General features: G+C 43.2%; 1 protein-coding gene across 3 annotated transcripts in view; it reads right to left on the bottom strand.

The window, feature by feature from the left end:
* The window catches only part of LOC118085572 (zinc finger protein 420-like), a 148367-nt gene that overhangs the window by 85133 nt on the left and 49066 nt on the right, over window positions 1-14168 (bottom strand). Inside the window, exons 1-2 of one of the 3 annotated variants that reach the window (XM_060274035.1) lie at window positions 7661-7760; window positions 163-655 (exon numbers count right to left, since the gene is read on the bottom strand). The exons of 1 other annotated variant lie outside the window; for it this stretch is intronic. Coding sequence is in view for 1 of the 2 variants with exons in the window: in XM_060274037.1 (XP_060130020.1) it covers window positions 12394-13457 (1064 nt within the window). In the remaining variant the exon portion in view is untranslated. Of the gene's footprint in view, window positions 1-162; window positions 656-7660; window positions 7761-12393; window positions 13458-14168 lie in introns of those variants that run through there. One more of the 3 variants, XM_060274037.1, reaches the window with a different exon arrangement.

The raw sequence follows: 14168 nt of genomic DNA, 5'->3' as shown, positions 1-14168 counted from the left end.
ATGGGGAGAAATATTAGAAAGAGAATGGCAAAGACTTGAAGGGTGAGATCTCATTCCATGGATGTTTTCCCAGAAAAGGATGGGCCATCAGCAGACCATTATGGGATGTTCTCTGTCCTGTTTGGAGCCCCTTGGGAGTATCCAGAGGAAAGTCTCTCTCACCTGCTTTCTCTCCTCTGCCTGACTCAGGAGGAAACCTTCGGCCAGGGCCACCGCCTGGGAACTGGTCTCCGCTCCGCATTCCCTCACCCAGCTCTCCATCTCCGGGGGAAGGACAGCCAGGAACTGCTCCAAGATCACCAGGTCCAGCATCTCAGCTTTCGTGTGCCTTTCTGGCTTCAGCCACTGGTGGCAAAAGTGGTAGATTCGGCTGCAAACCTCTCGGGGTCCTTTGGCCTCCTGGCAGCAGAACAGCCTCAACTTCTGGCTCTGCACCTCTGAGCGGAGGGCGTCCTCCTCACCCAGGATCTTCTGCACTGGGTTTTCCCAGAATCCCCCACTGCTCCCAGTTTGGATGGCATGGCCTCTTCCTGTTCCAGGGCCAGCTGAGTCTCGCTCATCCATCTGTGCTCTCAGGAAGCCTCTAAGAGATCAGAAGGGACCCTTTGGTCTTCTGCCGAGTTCTGTCCGTCTTAATGAGAAGCTCTAGAAAATCCTACAAAACAAATACATCGTTCTGTTACAGAATTTGTAGTACCGGCCGGGGGGGGGGAGGGAATTGCTCTCTGAGCAAGCATGGTTTCTAGCAAGGCAGAATGTGGAGGCAACTGAAGGGATTTCTGTGAGATTAATCAACCTGGTTTCTGCTGCCTTCCAGTCAATGCATGAAGTCAGAGCCGACTAACAAGGGAATCATTTATATCTTGTGAAAAATGGATGCTTGGCTCTAGTGTGGGTCCTCACCCAGGGGTCCTCAGGAGTTGCGCCCCACCCCACCCCCACCCCCCTGCTTCTGTCTCTCTTTCTTGCACTTGGACTCTCTGCCGCTCTCAAGACAGACTCCTGGGGTGGGGTCCCTTTTTTTTTTTTTGCTTTGAGGGTCAGGTATGTATCTGGCCAACCCCCTGAGGGCCATGTGTGAGGGGCCAAAGACATCTCCCTTGAAAATTAGACGGGAAATTAATAATTATTATTATTAGATAGCTTAACGCACACACAGCCACTGATGCCAAGGTCCCTGGAGGCTCAGCGAATAGCAACAATCCCTTTGGGACAGAGAGGATGTGGTCCTGGGATGCCATGCTCTGGGTGCGAGGGGATTGCTGCAGTGGCCTCCGTGTGAAGCTGCCCTTGGAGACGACTGGGAAACTGGTCCGCAATGCAGCAGCCAGACTATGGGCTGGGATCCCTCTCTTTATTCCTGGCCTTTCTCTCCCACCTTAACTTCCTTCCTCCCCGTGGGTTTTTAATATGGGGGGGGGCGCTAGTCTACCTCCTCGTCCAACTTCGGAAAACCATTTGTACATGTTTCCTCTGTTGTGCAATGAGGCTGAGTGATGTCACACAGAGTTAAAGTCCTAGGAACTCCTTTGTTTGAAGAAGGGAGATTTCGTGGGAGTTTGGGATCCTCTGATCTCCAAGAAGGAGAGCATTGCAGACCTCGCCCCTCCCTGGCAGAACCCTCTCCTCCCTGACTTGGGTTTGTCCCCCGCCCCGCATGAGCAGATCAGCCCCCCCCGCACCCTCCCCTGCTGCAGCCCTGGGACCCCCACCGTCTCCCCACTGCACCCTCTGGGGGGGGGGGAGAGGAGACTCACCAGATCATCCCAGGAGGGAGGGGACAGCGATGCAGCCTTTGCAAGAGAGACACCAAAGCAGGAAAGACTGGGGAGGGAGGGGCCTTGGCTTTGGATGACCCGGCCTGCTTCCTGTCCTCTCTAGGAAGGCAGCTCAGTTCCCTTTAACCCTTGCAAAGCCGAGCTCGTCCAGCTCAGCCCTCTCTCGCTTGGCAGAACCTTGGCTTTTTTATTATTATTATTTTATTTAGGGGGCAGTTGCCCCCCTGGCTACGTCAATGCCCAGATATCCTTTTAGGTGTGAGGCTCTCGGTTGCACTCTAAGCATCTCCCTCCCATGGCCGGAAACCAGAGGAACAGCGTGCAGGGAAAAGGGCGAGATAGGAGGGGATCCTGGGGTCATCTAGTCCAACCCCCTACAAAGCAGGAATCTCAGCTCAAGCATCCATGGCAGATGACCGTCCGATCTCTGCTTAGAAACCTCCAAGGAAGGAGAGTCCACCCCCTCCCAAGGGAGACCTTTCCCCTGCCAAACTGCTCTTAGATGCCCCTCAAGGCAGCGGGTCCTGAGTTCTAGCACTGCTGAAACCATTGCACTGGCAAGGAGGAACCAAGCAAAGTTCAAAATAAATAAATCCTATTCTCATCATAAATGAGTAATACTTTCTTATACAAAAGTTTGCCGTTTCCCTTTCCAGAAATGCTTAATTAGCCTAATTCAATGACCTGAAAGTGGATGGTTGCTGTTATTATGGTTAGGGAAGCTTTTAATTTTTGATGGACTATTGTATTTTAGTATTTTGTTGGAAGCTGCCCAGAGTGGCTGGGGTAACCCAGCCTGATGGATGAGGTATAAATATAGTATTATTATTATTATTAAAATTGATTAGGTGAGTGTTCTTCTTTTGAAAGAGGCAGGTGCCCTGGGGAGCCACGTTGTGATTCAGAACTGCCAGGCAGCTCAGCTCAGGGGCTCCAAACCCTGAAGTGCTCCAAGCAGGAGACGGAGAAAGCCATCCTGGGGAGTGATGGGTGGTGTGGGGGACCCCCATGGGGAAGTGGGGCAGAGAAAGGGTTTGGGGAAGGGGTTGTGCATATGCGGGAGAGGAGGACCCTGTTGGCTCAGGGCATGGGGAGCCATTCCCCTATAAAGCCAAGCTTGGAGAGAACCAGAACAGGGATGGGACCCCCTCAGACCTGCTCCCCCCTGGCTGGGCTTTTTGCCCCCCACTCTGCATTTGGTGGTGGTTGACGAAGGATTAGGCGAGGCTTTCAGTGGGTTCTTATATTCTCAATTTCTTATTTTTATTCTTATTTCATTTATTACTTTTAAACTCACCTATTTTAAACTCACTTCTCCCGACCGATATACCCTTGAGGTCTTTGTCCATTTGAATATCTTTTATTAAGAATTCTAGGGCCCATATAAATAGTAGCGGGGACAGTGGGCATCCTTGCCGCGTTCCTTTAGTTATTTCGAATTCATTTGTTATGTCCCCGTTAATAATCAACCTCGCCACTTGTTTGCTGTATATGGCCTTTATTCCTTCCATAAATCTTCCTTTGATTCCTAATTTTTCCAACGCCCCCTTCATAAATCCCCATGCCAAATTATCAAATGCCTTTTCGGCGTCTAAAAATATAAAGGCAGCCTTCTTACTAGGATTCCATTCCGCATATTCAAACATATCCAACAGAATCCTAATATTAGTTGACATTTTTCTTTGGGGTAAAAATCCTTGTTGTTCCTTCCCTATTACTCTGTTTAAAACACACTTAATCCTATTGGCTAGAATTCCGGCAAAAACTTTATAATCAATATTTAACAATGAAATTGGCCTGTAATTCCCTATTTCCTCCTTTCTCTCTTTAGGTATCAGGGTAATATATGTATCTTGCCATGTTCTTGGAAATTCTCCTCCCTCTAAAATCCCATCTACCATTATCTTATACACTTCTTTTAATTCCTCCTGCAACACTTTATAATGTTTTCCTGAAAGACCATCCGTGCCTGGTGATTTTCCCAATTTGAGTTTATTTATCTCTTCTTCTATTTCTTGGTATGATATTGGCTTATTTAAATTCTCCAATTCTTCTGACCTAATACTAATTCCATTAAATTTGTCTAAATATTTTTCTAATTTCTTTTTATTATAGTATTTAGTATATATGAAGAACTGAAAAAAATGTTGAGATTTACATTCGAGAAAAAACCCGAGATCATGCTGTTAAGCATGATCCCGGAGAACATACCATTGGATAGGAGGAATATACTACTCTATGCGTGTGCAGCAGCCAGGATGCTGATCGCCCAAAATTGGAGAGGAGATAAGATCCCAACCATTCAAGATTGGTATCTAAAATTGACTGAATACATGACACTAGCAAAGTTAACCGCAGTGATTAGAAGGATATCCAAACAAAAAGTTAAAGAGGAATGGAAATATGTGGATGAATATTTTTATAAACAAAAAATAAGCACAAAATTAGTGATATGTTTAGATTGAGAGACATAAGAGAATAAGAAATAAGGTGATGGGAATAGAGAAAGATATTTAATTAAAAAGAAAAGGAGAAGCTTAATAGAACATAATAATGAGAGGGAACCGATGATAAGTGTTTGGAAGTCATATCTCTATTCTACTTTACACCATACTTACCTTTACTTTCCTTACTTTTACCTTTCCTGTTTCCTTTCCTTCTCCCCCCTCCCCCCCTGTTTTCCCTCACTTTTTTATTTTATCCTACCCCCCCCCCCTTGTCTTACCCCCTCCTTTCCTTCCTCTATCATTGTCTTACCTGGGATCTCTCCTCTCCTTTGTCTTCTTTCCGCTCCTGCTTTCTTCTTATTTGGTTTTTATATTTCGAGCCTCTTGGTTTAAGATTATAAAAATTGTAAAGATCAAATCTCAACCACTGAGATTCGGAGGCCGATCTCATAACGGTACAATTCGAAAATATTGTTTATTTGCTATATGTACTTTGTTTTGTTTTTGTAACTGAATAATATGTGCTTTTGTATGTATTTTCTTATGTACTTTATTTTCTGAAATTTTATAAGTAAATAAAGGTTTTTCAAAAAAAAATTTAAAAAAAAGAAAAAAAAGAAAGTGATGTAAAATCAGAGCTCCCATCTTATTTCCCATCAAATAATTCATACAGTTGTACAAAAGTGAAGAAGGCTACAGTTATGAATAAATTAGAAGAGAGATTGGGGGAAACTTAACCAAAGCTGGCCATTCTTTTGAAGAAGTATAAGGCTGAAAAGGCAAGAAAAGGTGCAGAAAGGCAAGTGATGATCGAAGAATGGAGAGACGGCCCCTACATGAAATAATAAAATCATCTGGGTGTATACAAGAAATGTAATGTTAACTTGAGTGCAACGACTGGTCTAAATGTTACAATTCTAAGGGAAAAGCCATTGTTATCTCTCAAGCAAAGGTTGAAAAGATTAAACCCATGTTTAGTGGACAGAGGAACAATGGGACAGTATTATTCGGAGCAATGAGACCCAAATCTCCTTGCTTGGTAGTGATGGCATGAAACAGGTGAGGAGAAGAATCAGAGATTTACATCCTTCTTGCATTACACCGACTGTGAAACACCAAGATAGTGTGATGATCTGGGGTTGTATGGCAGTAAAAGGTGTGTGCAGAATTTGTATCATTCGTGGGAATGTAAATGCCCCAAAATAAATAAATGAAATACTTGAGGTCAAACTGAAGCGTTCCACAGGTGTTCTGTTCCCAGATACTAAAGCATTTTAAAATATTTATAGAAATATTTGTTTGTTTATTTATTTGTTTTCTATTTCAACAGGATTCAGCTCCATGTCATGTTGCTGCTGTATGCAAAATGTGCTTCCAAGATAATCCTATTCCACTGCTGGAATGGCCTGGGAATAGCCCAAACTTTAACACAATCAGAAATCTATGGGGCCGACTAAAGAAACTTGTTAGTCAGAAGGAACCCAGAAATAAAGCCCAATAAACAGAGGCAATAATTCAGTCTTGGTTTCACATTATTACAGCTGCAGAACTAAAAACTTGGTTCACTTCATGGGAAGGCGTTGTAAGGCCGTAACTAAAGCTAAAGGTAACCAATAGTTACCAAAGGTTTCATGTTTCTTCTTTATGACTGCTGTTCTAATAAATACTCCTTCATAAAAGTTCCTGCATTACATTCTTCATTAAATAATATTTCCATTGATATATAAATTTATGGTATTATGCCACAGTGAACTGGTGTTATGAGCCATCAAACCTCAGAAATACACTTTTCACAAAAGGCTTCCCCAATTTTGGCTACTAGTATAAGTTGTTCATTTTAAAGTTAATGGTTTTTTTATATGGGATCAGATTATTATTATTTATTTGTTGGAAGCTGCCCAGAATGGCTGTGGCAACCCAGCCAGATGAGGAGGGTATAAATAAAAATTATTATTATTATTATTACTACTACTACTACTGTGGTACCTTGATTTAAGAACAGTCCTGTTCCGGGAAAGATTAAGTTGGTAAACCGAGGTCCCACTGTATTACTACTACTACTACTACTACTACTAGCACTGTTGTTGTTGTTGTTGTTGTTATTATTATTATTATTATTATTATTATTATTATTATTATTTATTGTATTAATCATTCTTATACACATTATATACATTTTTGTATACGTATACAATATTCCATTTCATATATTAAGAATAAAAGATTATTACAAACTCAAAAATGTCTTCCCCCTTCCAAATTGTTTACTGTAATTCAAATCTAAATACTATATTAAGATAAAAAAAGAAAAAAGAAAAAGGGAAAAAAGGGGGGGTGATATGAAAATAAAAATTGGACTTCCCGTCCCTTCCTGAAGTGCATCACATTGATATTACCGATGTACCTGCTTTTCTCACCGTATTCTTACTTTCATTTTTTGTACATCCATATCAGGTCATACCTTCATTTTCCTATGCATTTTATGTTACATTATAGATGAGTCATTCTAGTGCTGCCATGGAAATCACAACATTATTGTTATTTTCTTGTAAATACCTCTTAAACATATCCCATTTTTTTCACAAATGTTTGTTTCGATTTCTCCCTCAAGTTGTGTTAATTGAGCCATTTCCGCGAAGCCCAGAAGTTTATTTTGCCATTCCTTTACTGTTGGGATCGTGTCCCCTTTCCAGTTTGCTGCTATTAATAGACGGCCTCTGGGTTTTTTTTATGAAAGTTATTCTAAAAATCATTTTCATCTCCTCATAAATAGCATTCCAGAATTCTTTAATTTTTGGCACCCCCACCACATATGATACATGTCACCTCTCCTTTCACCGCATCTCCAACATAGATCTGATATACTTTTATACATTTTGGAGAGTCTAGATGGCATGAGGTACCATTATTATTATTATTATTATTATTATTATTATTATTATTATCCTCATAATCATCATCATCACTGCTACTACCACCTAAGATTCAATAAGCCTAGCTCTTCTCTAGGATGGATTTTGTTTGGCCCAGTCATGGCATCCCCTCCATCTCCAATGTCAGTCGTCTCTTTCGTCAACTCAAGACTGACAGGTACAGAAACAAAAACAGAAAACCTGAAGCTACTTATCTTTCCTAACAATTCTGAACCTGACATTTAAGATGGCCTCGGCCATTCAGAGTAGCCAATCATGATAGAAAAAGAATTAATTTTAGGAATACTGTTTAAAGAAAAAAAACTGTAATTTACTGTTTCTTGTGGGGGTCTTAGGTCATGTCTGGACCTACTGGTAATGGTCAGGGGTCCCTTTACCTTTACCTAGGTTCCCAGGTGCTATAGGGGGCGCTGTTGAGCTCTGTGAAAATATATGAGGTTTGTCACATACAGGTATTTTTTAAATTTCCAGGCAGCTATGACGATCCCACAGGGAGCCTTACCAAGAGAGGCCACGATCCCACAATTCTCCTCCATGACGTCCTCATGCAGAGCTCTCTGGTCAGGATCCAGCAACACCCACTCCTCGTCCGTGAAACGAGCCTCGTCCGTGAAACGAGCCCTCCTTCCCCCTCACAATTGTTGCTTTTGTTTTGGTTGATTTTCTTAATTTCAGCCCGCTGATATTGTTGACACGGGTGAGCTTTCGTGGTTAATTATTTATTTTTAATATTTTTGTTCTTAATTTAAATATGTTTATTGTTCTTTAGTTTAATATTTTTATTTTACCTTTTTATTTTGTGTACAGTTGTGCCAATTTTGTAAATATTTTGTATATATTTATTTTGTGCATACTTAGAATTAGGTATAGGCTTAGGGCTGGGGTTAGGGTGGGGGTCAGAGTTAGGCTTGGATGGGCATTTTAGATAATTAGCTAGTGTTATAAAAGAATCCATGACCAGAGAGGAGATTCAAAGATAAATTTATGAACCTGCTTGTTATGCCTATTGCCTTTAAACATTGCCCTTTAAACTGAACGTTCCTTCCACATATTGGTCACTGGAGTTCAATCTTTGTATCAATTTCCTTCCTGTTGTTTTTTTTAAAATACTTTTGTATTTGTTTCTAAACTTCGTATCAGTTTGTATCAAAACTGTCAAATGGACTTTGTACCACCTGCAACTGTCAAATTACTTCCCAGCACCACCCACTGAGTCTACAAATGGACATGCGCACAAAACAGAGTTTTATTTAAATAAAGGAAAATGCAGGACAAGGCATCACACCTGCACTGATGAATCCTGTCTCCTTATCTGACAGCTCCTAGCACTTCTCAAGACTGGCCCCTGACTCTGAGGCTCTTTCCTCCCGCAGGACCTCCGAGGATACGCCCTCTGTGACAATGGGGAAGAGCGGAAACTAGCGGTAACAGGATTTCTCCCAGTTCAAAGTACCATAAGTATCTTGCCTTCCTGCATTCATTTCTGTGGTTGCTTCCATCCTCACAATAGCACATCACCGAGTGACTTTTAAGGCAGATGATGTAGTGTGTGTTCCTGGGTGCCAGGATGAGGCCAGAGGCTTTTCCTGCCCCCTTTCCTGCTGCTGCTTGCATTCCACCTCTGCCCAGGAGGCTGCAGGGCTCAGGGTGGTCCTCTGGGACAAGGGATTGGGTTCAAGGTGGGTGCAGCCATCCAAGGTGGGTTTTCGTAGTGTCATCTGACCCAGATTTTTATTTCCTCTGCAGAATGTAATAGCTCGGCCGGAGTTTGCCTACCTGAGGCCCGATGGAAGAGGAGGTAAGCCCCACACCTTGGAGACAGGGAACTCCCTTGTCCCTTCTTTGCCCAAGACTCACCTCCCAGGTTTTCTTGCTGGGAGTCCTGCAGGACCTGCTCCCTGCCTGGCAGGCCTTTCCCACCTGGCCTGGGAGGGCAGTGCCCAGACTGACTCCAGCTACAAGAAGCGGAGGGGGCTGAACAGACTCTGGGGTTGGGGTCTTGTTGAGGGGTGTTTGCTAGCAGGGGTACTTCCCGCTTCCTTTGCCCTCCATGGTCTCCCTGCCTGAGCTGACAGAGCTGGTCTCACAGGCGGAGTTCAGGACTCCCCGACTGCTGCTGCTGGCCGACTTCAAAATCCGTGTCAAGGCAGCTGGCTCTGGGGTGCTCAGGACCAATGGGGAGGGATGATGGGAAGTGTAGTCCAGGAGCTGCTGGGGACCCAAGTTGGGGAAACCCTGCTTTAAAGCAACTTTTGTGTTTGGCCTGCAAAGATGGGACCTGTACATATTTGTATTTTATTTATTTTTTTCTTCCTCATGACCTTTGTGCGTTTAATTTTTTTAATTTTTAAGACGGCAAATTGAAAGAGAAATTCTATGGCAAGTTGTGGAAGAAAAAACGGTTGCCTTTGAGAAAAGACAAAAAAAGTGGCGGGGGTTAGCCTCCTGAAATATTTTAGCGGGGGCAAAGACCCCTCTTTGGTGCCTATTCCCTACACCTACATGTCTCAGGATGGTTACAACATAAAAGCACAAAACACCACATTTTAAAAGGGAATTAGATGCCAATCAGCCAAAGGCCTGGTTAAAAAGGTGCCAATTTGCCTGGCTCCTAAAGCTGTATAATGTAGGGTTATCAGACGTCCCCGGTTCCCAGGGACAGTTCCCGGTTTTACCAATCTGTCCATGGCCAAAGATGCCAACGGCAAGAGGCGATGTGGCCAATTCTGTTGCCAGTGCGGACGGCTGGGCTGCGTTAGACGAGAGGGAACATTCCCCCTCCCCCTCCCACCCTCCTCCTCCTCCTCCTCTTGCTATTTTGGCAGAAACCTTGCCCCGAGGGCTGAGGGGAGACGTGGAGGGCGCCGGCATATGGTTTATGATGTTCCTTCTCAAACGTCCGAATTTGAGAGTGGTGCGGATGCAAGGAAAGGATCGCTGTTGGCAGTCATAAAGGCTGGGCGCTTTTATTGCCCTACCAAAGGAGACACCACCCTCCCGCCTCCTCGCTTTTTAAATAATAATACTCAGCCACATGGCTGCACCCTCTCCCCACACGTTCTCCCTATTGCATTTTTCTCTGCTTGAAGTGTCAGACAGAAAATAGGGGAGGTTCGTATTAAAATAGCTTTGGTTATCTATCCGTTTGTATTCCTCATGTGCCTTTTTCTGGGTTGACCTGACTCTCTGTCCCCTCTCTACCCCCCCTATTGTTCCTTCTCTCCTTTTCGGTGACACTTCCAGGAATCCCAGAAAAGAAAAGGGGGGCCCGAACACCCCCACACACCTCCCTCAGTTCCATCCATCCCACCCTAATTGTTCTTTCCCTTCACTCTCTCCCCCTCCCCATCCTTTACCCATAACCAAGGAACCTGGCTCTGGTTGCCATGGAAACTAAATATGTTAACAAAATGATGACCCCTACTAATAATCCGGATGCTACTGTCTTTCAAGAAAATTGGAGATATGAAAGGAACATTTCGTACAAAGATTACCATAATCAAGGACAAAAGTGGTAAGGACATAACAGAAGCAGAAGACATCAAGAAGAGGTGGCAAGAATACACAGAGGAATTATACCAGAAAGATATGGAGGTCTCGTACACCCCAGGTAGTGTGGTTGCTGACCTTGAGCCAGACATCTTGGAGAGTGAAGTCAAATGGGCCTTAGAAAGCACTGCTAATAACAAGGCCAGTGGAAGTGATGATATTCCAGCTGAACTATTTAAAATTTTAAAAGATGATGCTGTAAAGGTGCTACACCCAATATGCCAGCAAGTTTGGAAAACTCAGCAATGGCCAGAGGATTGGAGAAGATCAGTCTACATCCCAATTCCAAATAAGGGCAGTGCCAAAGAATGCTCCAACTACCGCACAATTGCGCTCATTTCACACGCTAGCAAGGTTATGCTCAAAATTCTACAAGGCAGGCTTAGGCAGTATGTGGACCGAGAACTCCCAGAAGTGCAAGCTGGATTTCGAAAGGGCAGAGGAACCAGAGACCAAATAGCAAACATGCGCTGGATTATGGAGAAAGCTAGAGAGTTCCAGAAAAACGTCTACTTCTGCTTCATTGACTATGCAAAAGCCTTTGACTGTGTCGACCACAGCAAACTATGGCAAGTTCTTAAAGAAATGGGAGTGCCTGATCACCTCATCTGTCTCCTGAGAAATCTCTATGTGGGACAAGAAGCTACAGTTAGAACTGGATATGGAACAACTCAGTGGTTCAAAATTGGGAAAGGAGTACGACAAGGTTGTATATTGTCTCCCTGCTTATTTAACTTATATGCAGAATTCATCATGCGAAAGGCTGGACTATATGAATCCCAAGCCGGAATTAAGATTGCCGGAAGAAATATCAACAACCTCAGATATGCAGATGACACAACCTTGATGGCAGAAAGCGAGGAGGAATTAAAGAACCTTTTAATGAGGGTGAAAGAGGAGAGCGCAAAATATGGTCTGAAGCTCAACATCAAAAAAACCAAGATCATGGCCACCGGTCCCATCACCTCCTGGCAAATAGAAGGGGAAGAAATGGAGGCAGTGAGAGATTTTACTTTCTTGGGCTCCTTGATCACTGCAGATAGTGACAGCAGTCACGAAATTAAAAGACGCCTGCTTCTTGGGAGAAAAGCAATGACAAACCTAGACAGCATCTTAAAAAGCAGAGACATCACCTTGCCGACAAAGGTCCGTATAGTTAAAGCTATGGTTTTCCCAGTAGTGATGTATGGAAGTGAGAGCTGGACCATAAAGAAGGCTGATCGCCGAAGAATTGATGCTTTTGAATTATGGTGCTGGAGGAGACTCTTGAGAGTCCCATGGACTGCCAGAAGATCAAACCTATCCATTCTTAAGGAAATCAGCCCTGAGTGCTCCCTGGAAGGACAGATCGTGAAGCTGAGGCTCCAATACTTTGGCCACCTCATGAGAAGAGAAGAATCCTTGGATAAGACCCTGATGTTGGGAAAGATTGAGGGCACTAGGAGAAGGGGACGACAGAGGACAAGATGGTTGGACAGTGTTCTCGAAGCTACGAACATGAGTTTGACCAAACTGCGGGAGGCAGTGGAAGACAGGAGTGCCTGGCGTGCTATGGTCCATGGGGTCACGAAGAGTCGGACACGACTAAACGACTAAACAACAACAACTGTCTTTTAACCCATTGGCGCTGCAAAAAAGTGTCCCTGGATTCATTGAAAAAAAATCTGGTAATCTGGTTTTTATGACCTTTGTATGGATTCTCTTATGGGAAGTGAGTTTGGAGCTCTGACTGAAGCTCTTTCCACATTCCACACACTGATAGGGTTTCTCCCCTGTATGGATTCTTTGATGGGAAGAGAGACTGTCCTTCTTATTGAAGCTCTTTCCACATTCCAAGCACCGATAGAGTTTCTCCCCTGTATGAATTCTCCGATGTTTAGTGAGAGAGGAGCTCTGACTAAAGCTCTTTCCACATTCCACACACTGATAGGGTTTCTCCCCTGTATGAATTCTTTGATGGGAGGTGAGTTGGCAGCTCTTCCTGAAGCTCTTTCCACATTTCACACACTGATATGGTTTCTCCCCTGTATGAATTCTTTGATGGGAACTGAGAGAGGAACTAGCAGTGAAGCTCTTTCCACATTCCATGCACTTATAGAGTTTCTCCCCTGTATGAATTCTTTGATGGGAAGTGAGATCGGAGGTTGTTCTGAAGCTTTTTCCACATTCAAAGCACTGATAGGGTTTCTCCCCTGTATGAATTCTCTGATGCTTAGTGAGAGAGGCGCTCTGACTGAAGCTCTTTCCACATTCCACACACTGATAGGGTTTCTCCCCTGTATGAATTCTTTGATGGGAAGTGAGATGGGAGCTCTTCCTGAAGATCTTTCCACATTCCACACACTGATATGGTTTCTCCCCTGTATGAATTCTCTGATGCTTAGTGAGAGAGGCGCTCTGACTGAAGCTCTTTCCACATTCCATACACTGATAGGGTTTCTCCCCTGTATGAATTCTTTGATGGGAAGTGAGACTGTCCTTCCTATTGAAGCTCTTTCCACATTCCACACACTGATATGGTTTCTCCCCTGCATTAATTCTCTGATGGGAAGTGAGAGAGGAGCTATGACTGAAGCTCTTTCCACATTCCATGTACTGATAGAGTTTCTTTCCAATGAGATTTTGTTGATGGGAAGTGGAATGGGAGCTCTGACCGCAGCTTTCTCCACACTCCAAATTTTCACGTGGCTTCTCCTCTCTGCGGATTTTATCGTGGTCACCTTTGTTCTCAATTTCAAATTCATCACAATCTGCAATGGAAACAAAAAGGGATTAGAGCCTCAGGAACAAATGGAGAAGAACAGAAGGGAGTTGGGTGTGTGTTCATTATCTGTGTTGTTTGTCATTAAACAACATATTTATTATTAGATTCTGATGAGTTGTTGAATGTTGCTTTGTTTGATATACAGTAGTGGTCAAGATTGTGGAAGACTTTTTGGGAAAAGTGTATTTCGGAGGTTTGATGGCTCATAACACCAGTTCTTTTGGAATAAGATTATAAAATTATATATCAATGGGAAGATGATTTAATCAAGAATGGAATCCAATAAAGTTTGTTCAATTACCTGTATTCTATCAAACGTTATAGCCAAATAACCAGAAAAAGGAAGCACAACTTGATTTGGTTGACTTTTATCAGTGTGCTATGTGATTGCTATCAAGTTGGTTCGTTTTTTGTGTTCTTTCATTTAGTGAGGTTGGAAAACATAATAAAATTAGAGAAATGGCAGAAAGAGTTGATTAGTCACCCAGAAAGTGATGTAAAATCAGAGCTCCCATCTTATTTCCCATCAAATGATTCATACAATTGTACAAAAGTGAAGAAGGTTACAGTTATGAAGAAATTAGAAGAGAGATTGGGGAAAACTTAACCAAAGCTGGCCTTTCTATATTTTTGAAGAGGTATAAGGAGGCTTAGTCACTACAAAATCAGATTGGAAAAGGCAGGAAAAGGTGCACTA

This window comes from Zootoca vivipara, chromosome 4, assembly GCF_963506605.1.
Source record: "Zootoca vivipara chromosome 4, rZooViv1.1, whole genome shotgun sequence".
Lineage (NCBI taxonomy): Eukaryota > Metazoa > Chordata > Lepidosauria > Squamata > Lacertidae > Zootoca > Zootoca vivipara.
The sequence above is the reverse complement of the archived record's forward strand: the minus strand, read 5'-3'. Positions and strand labels throughout refer to the sequence as shown.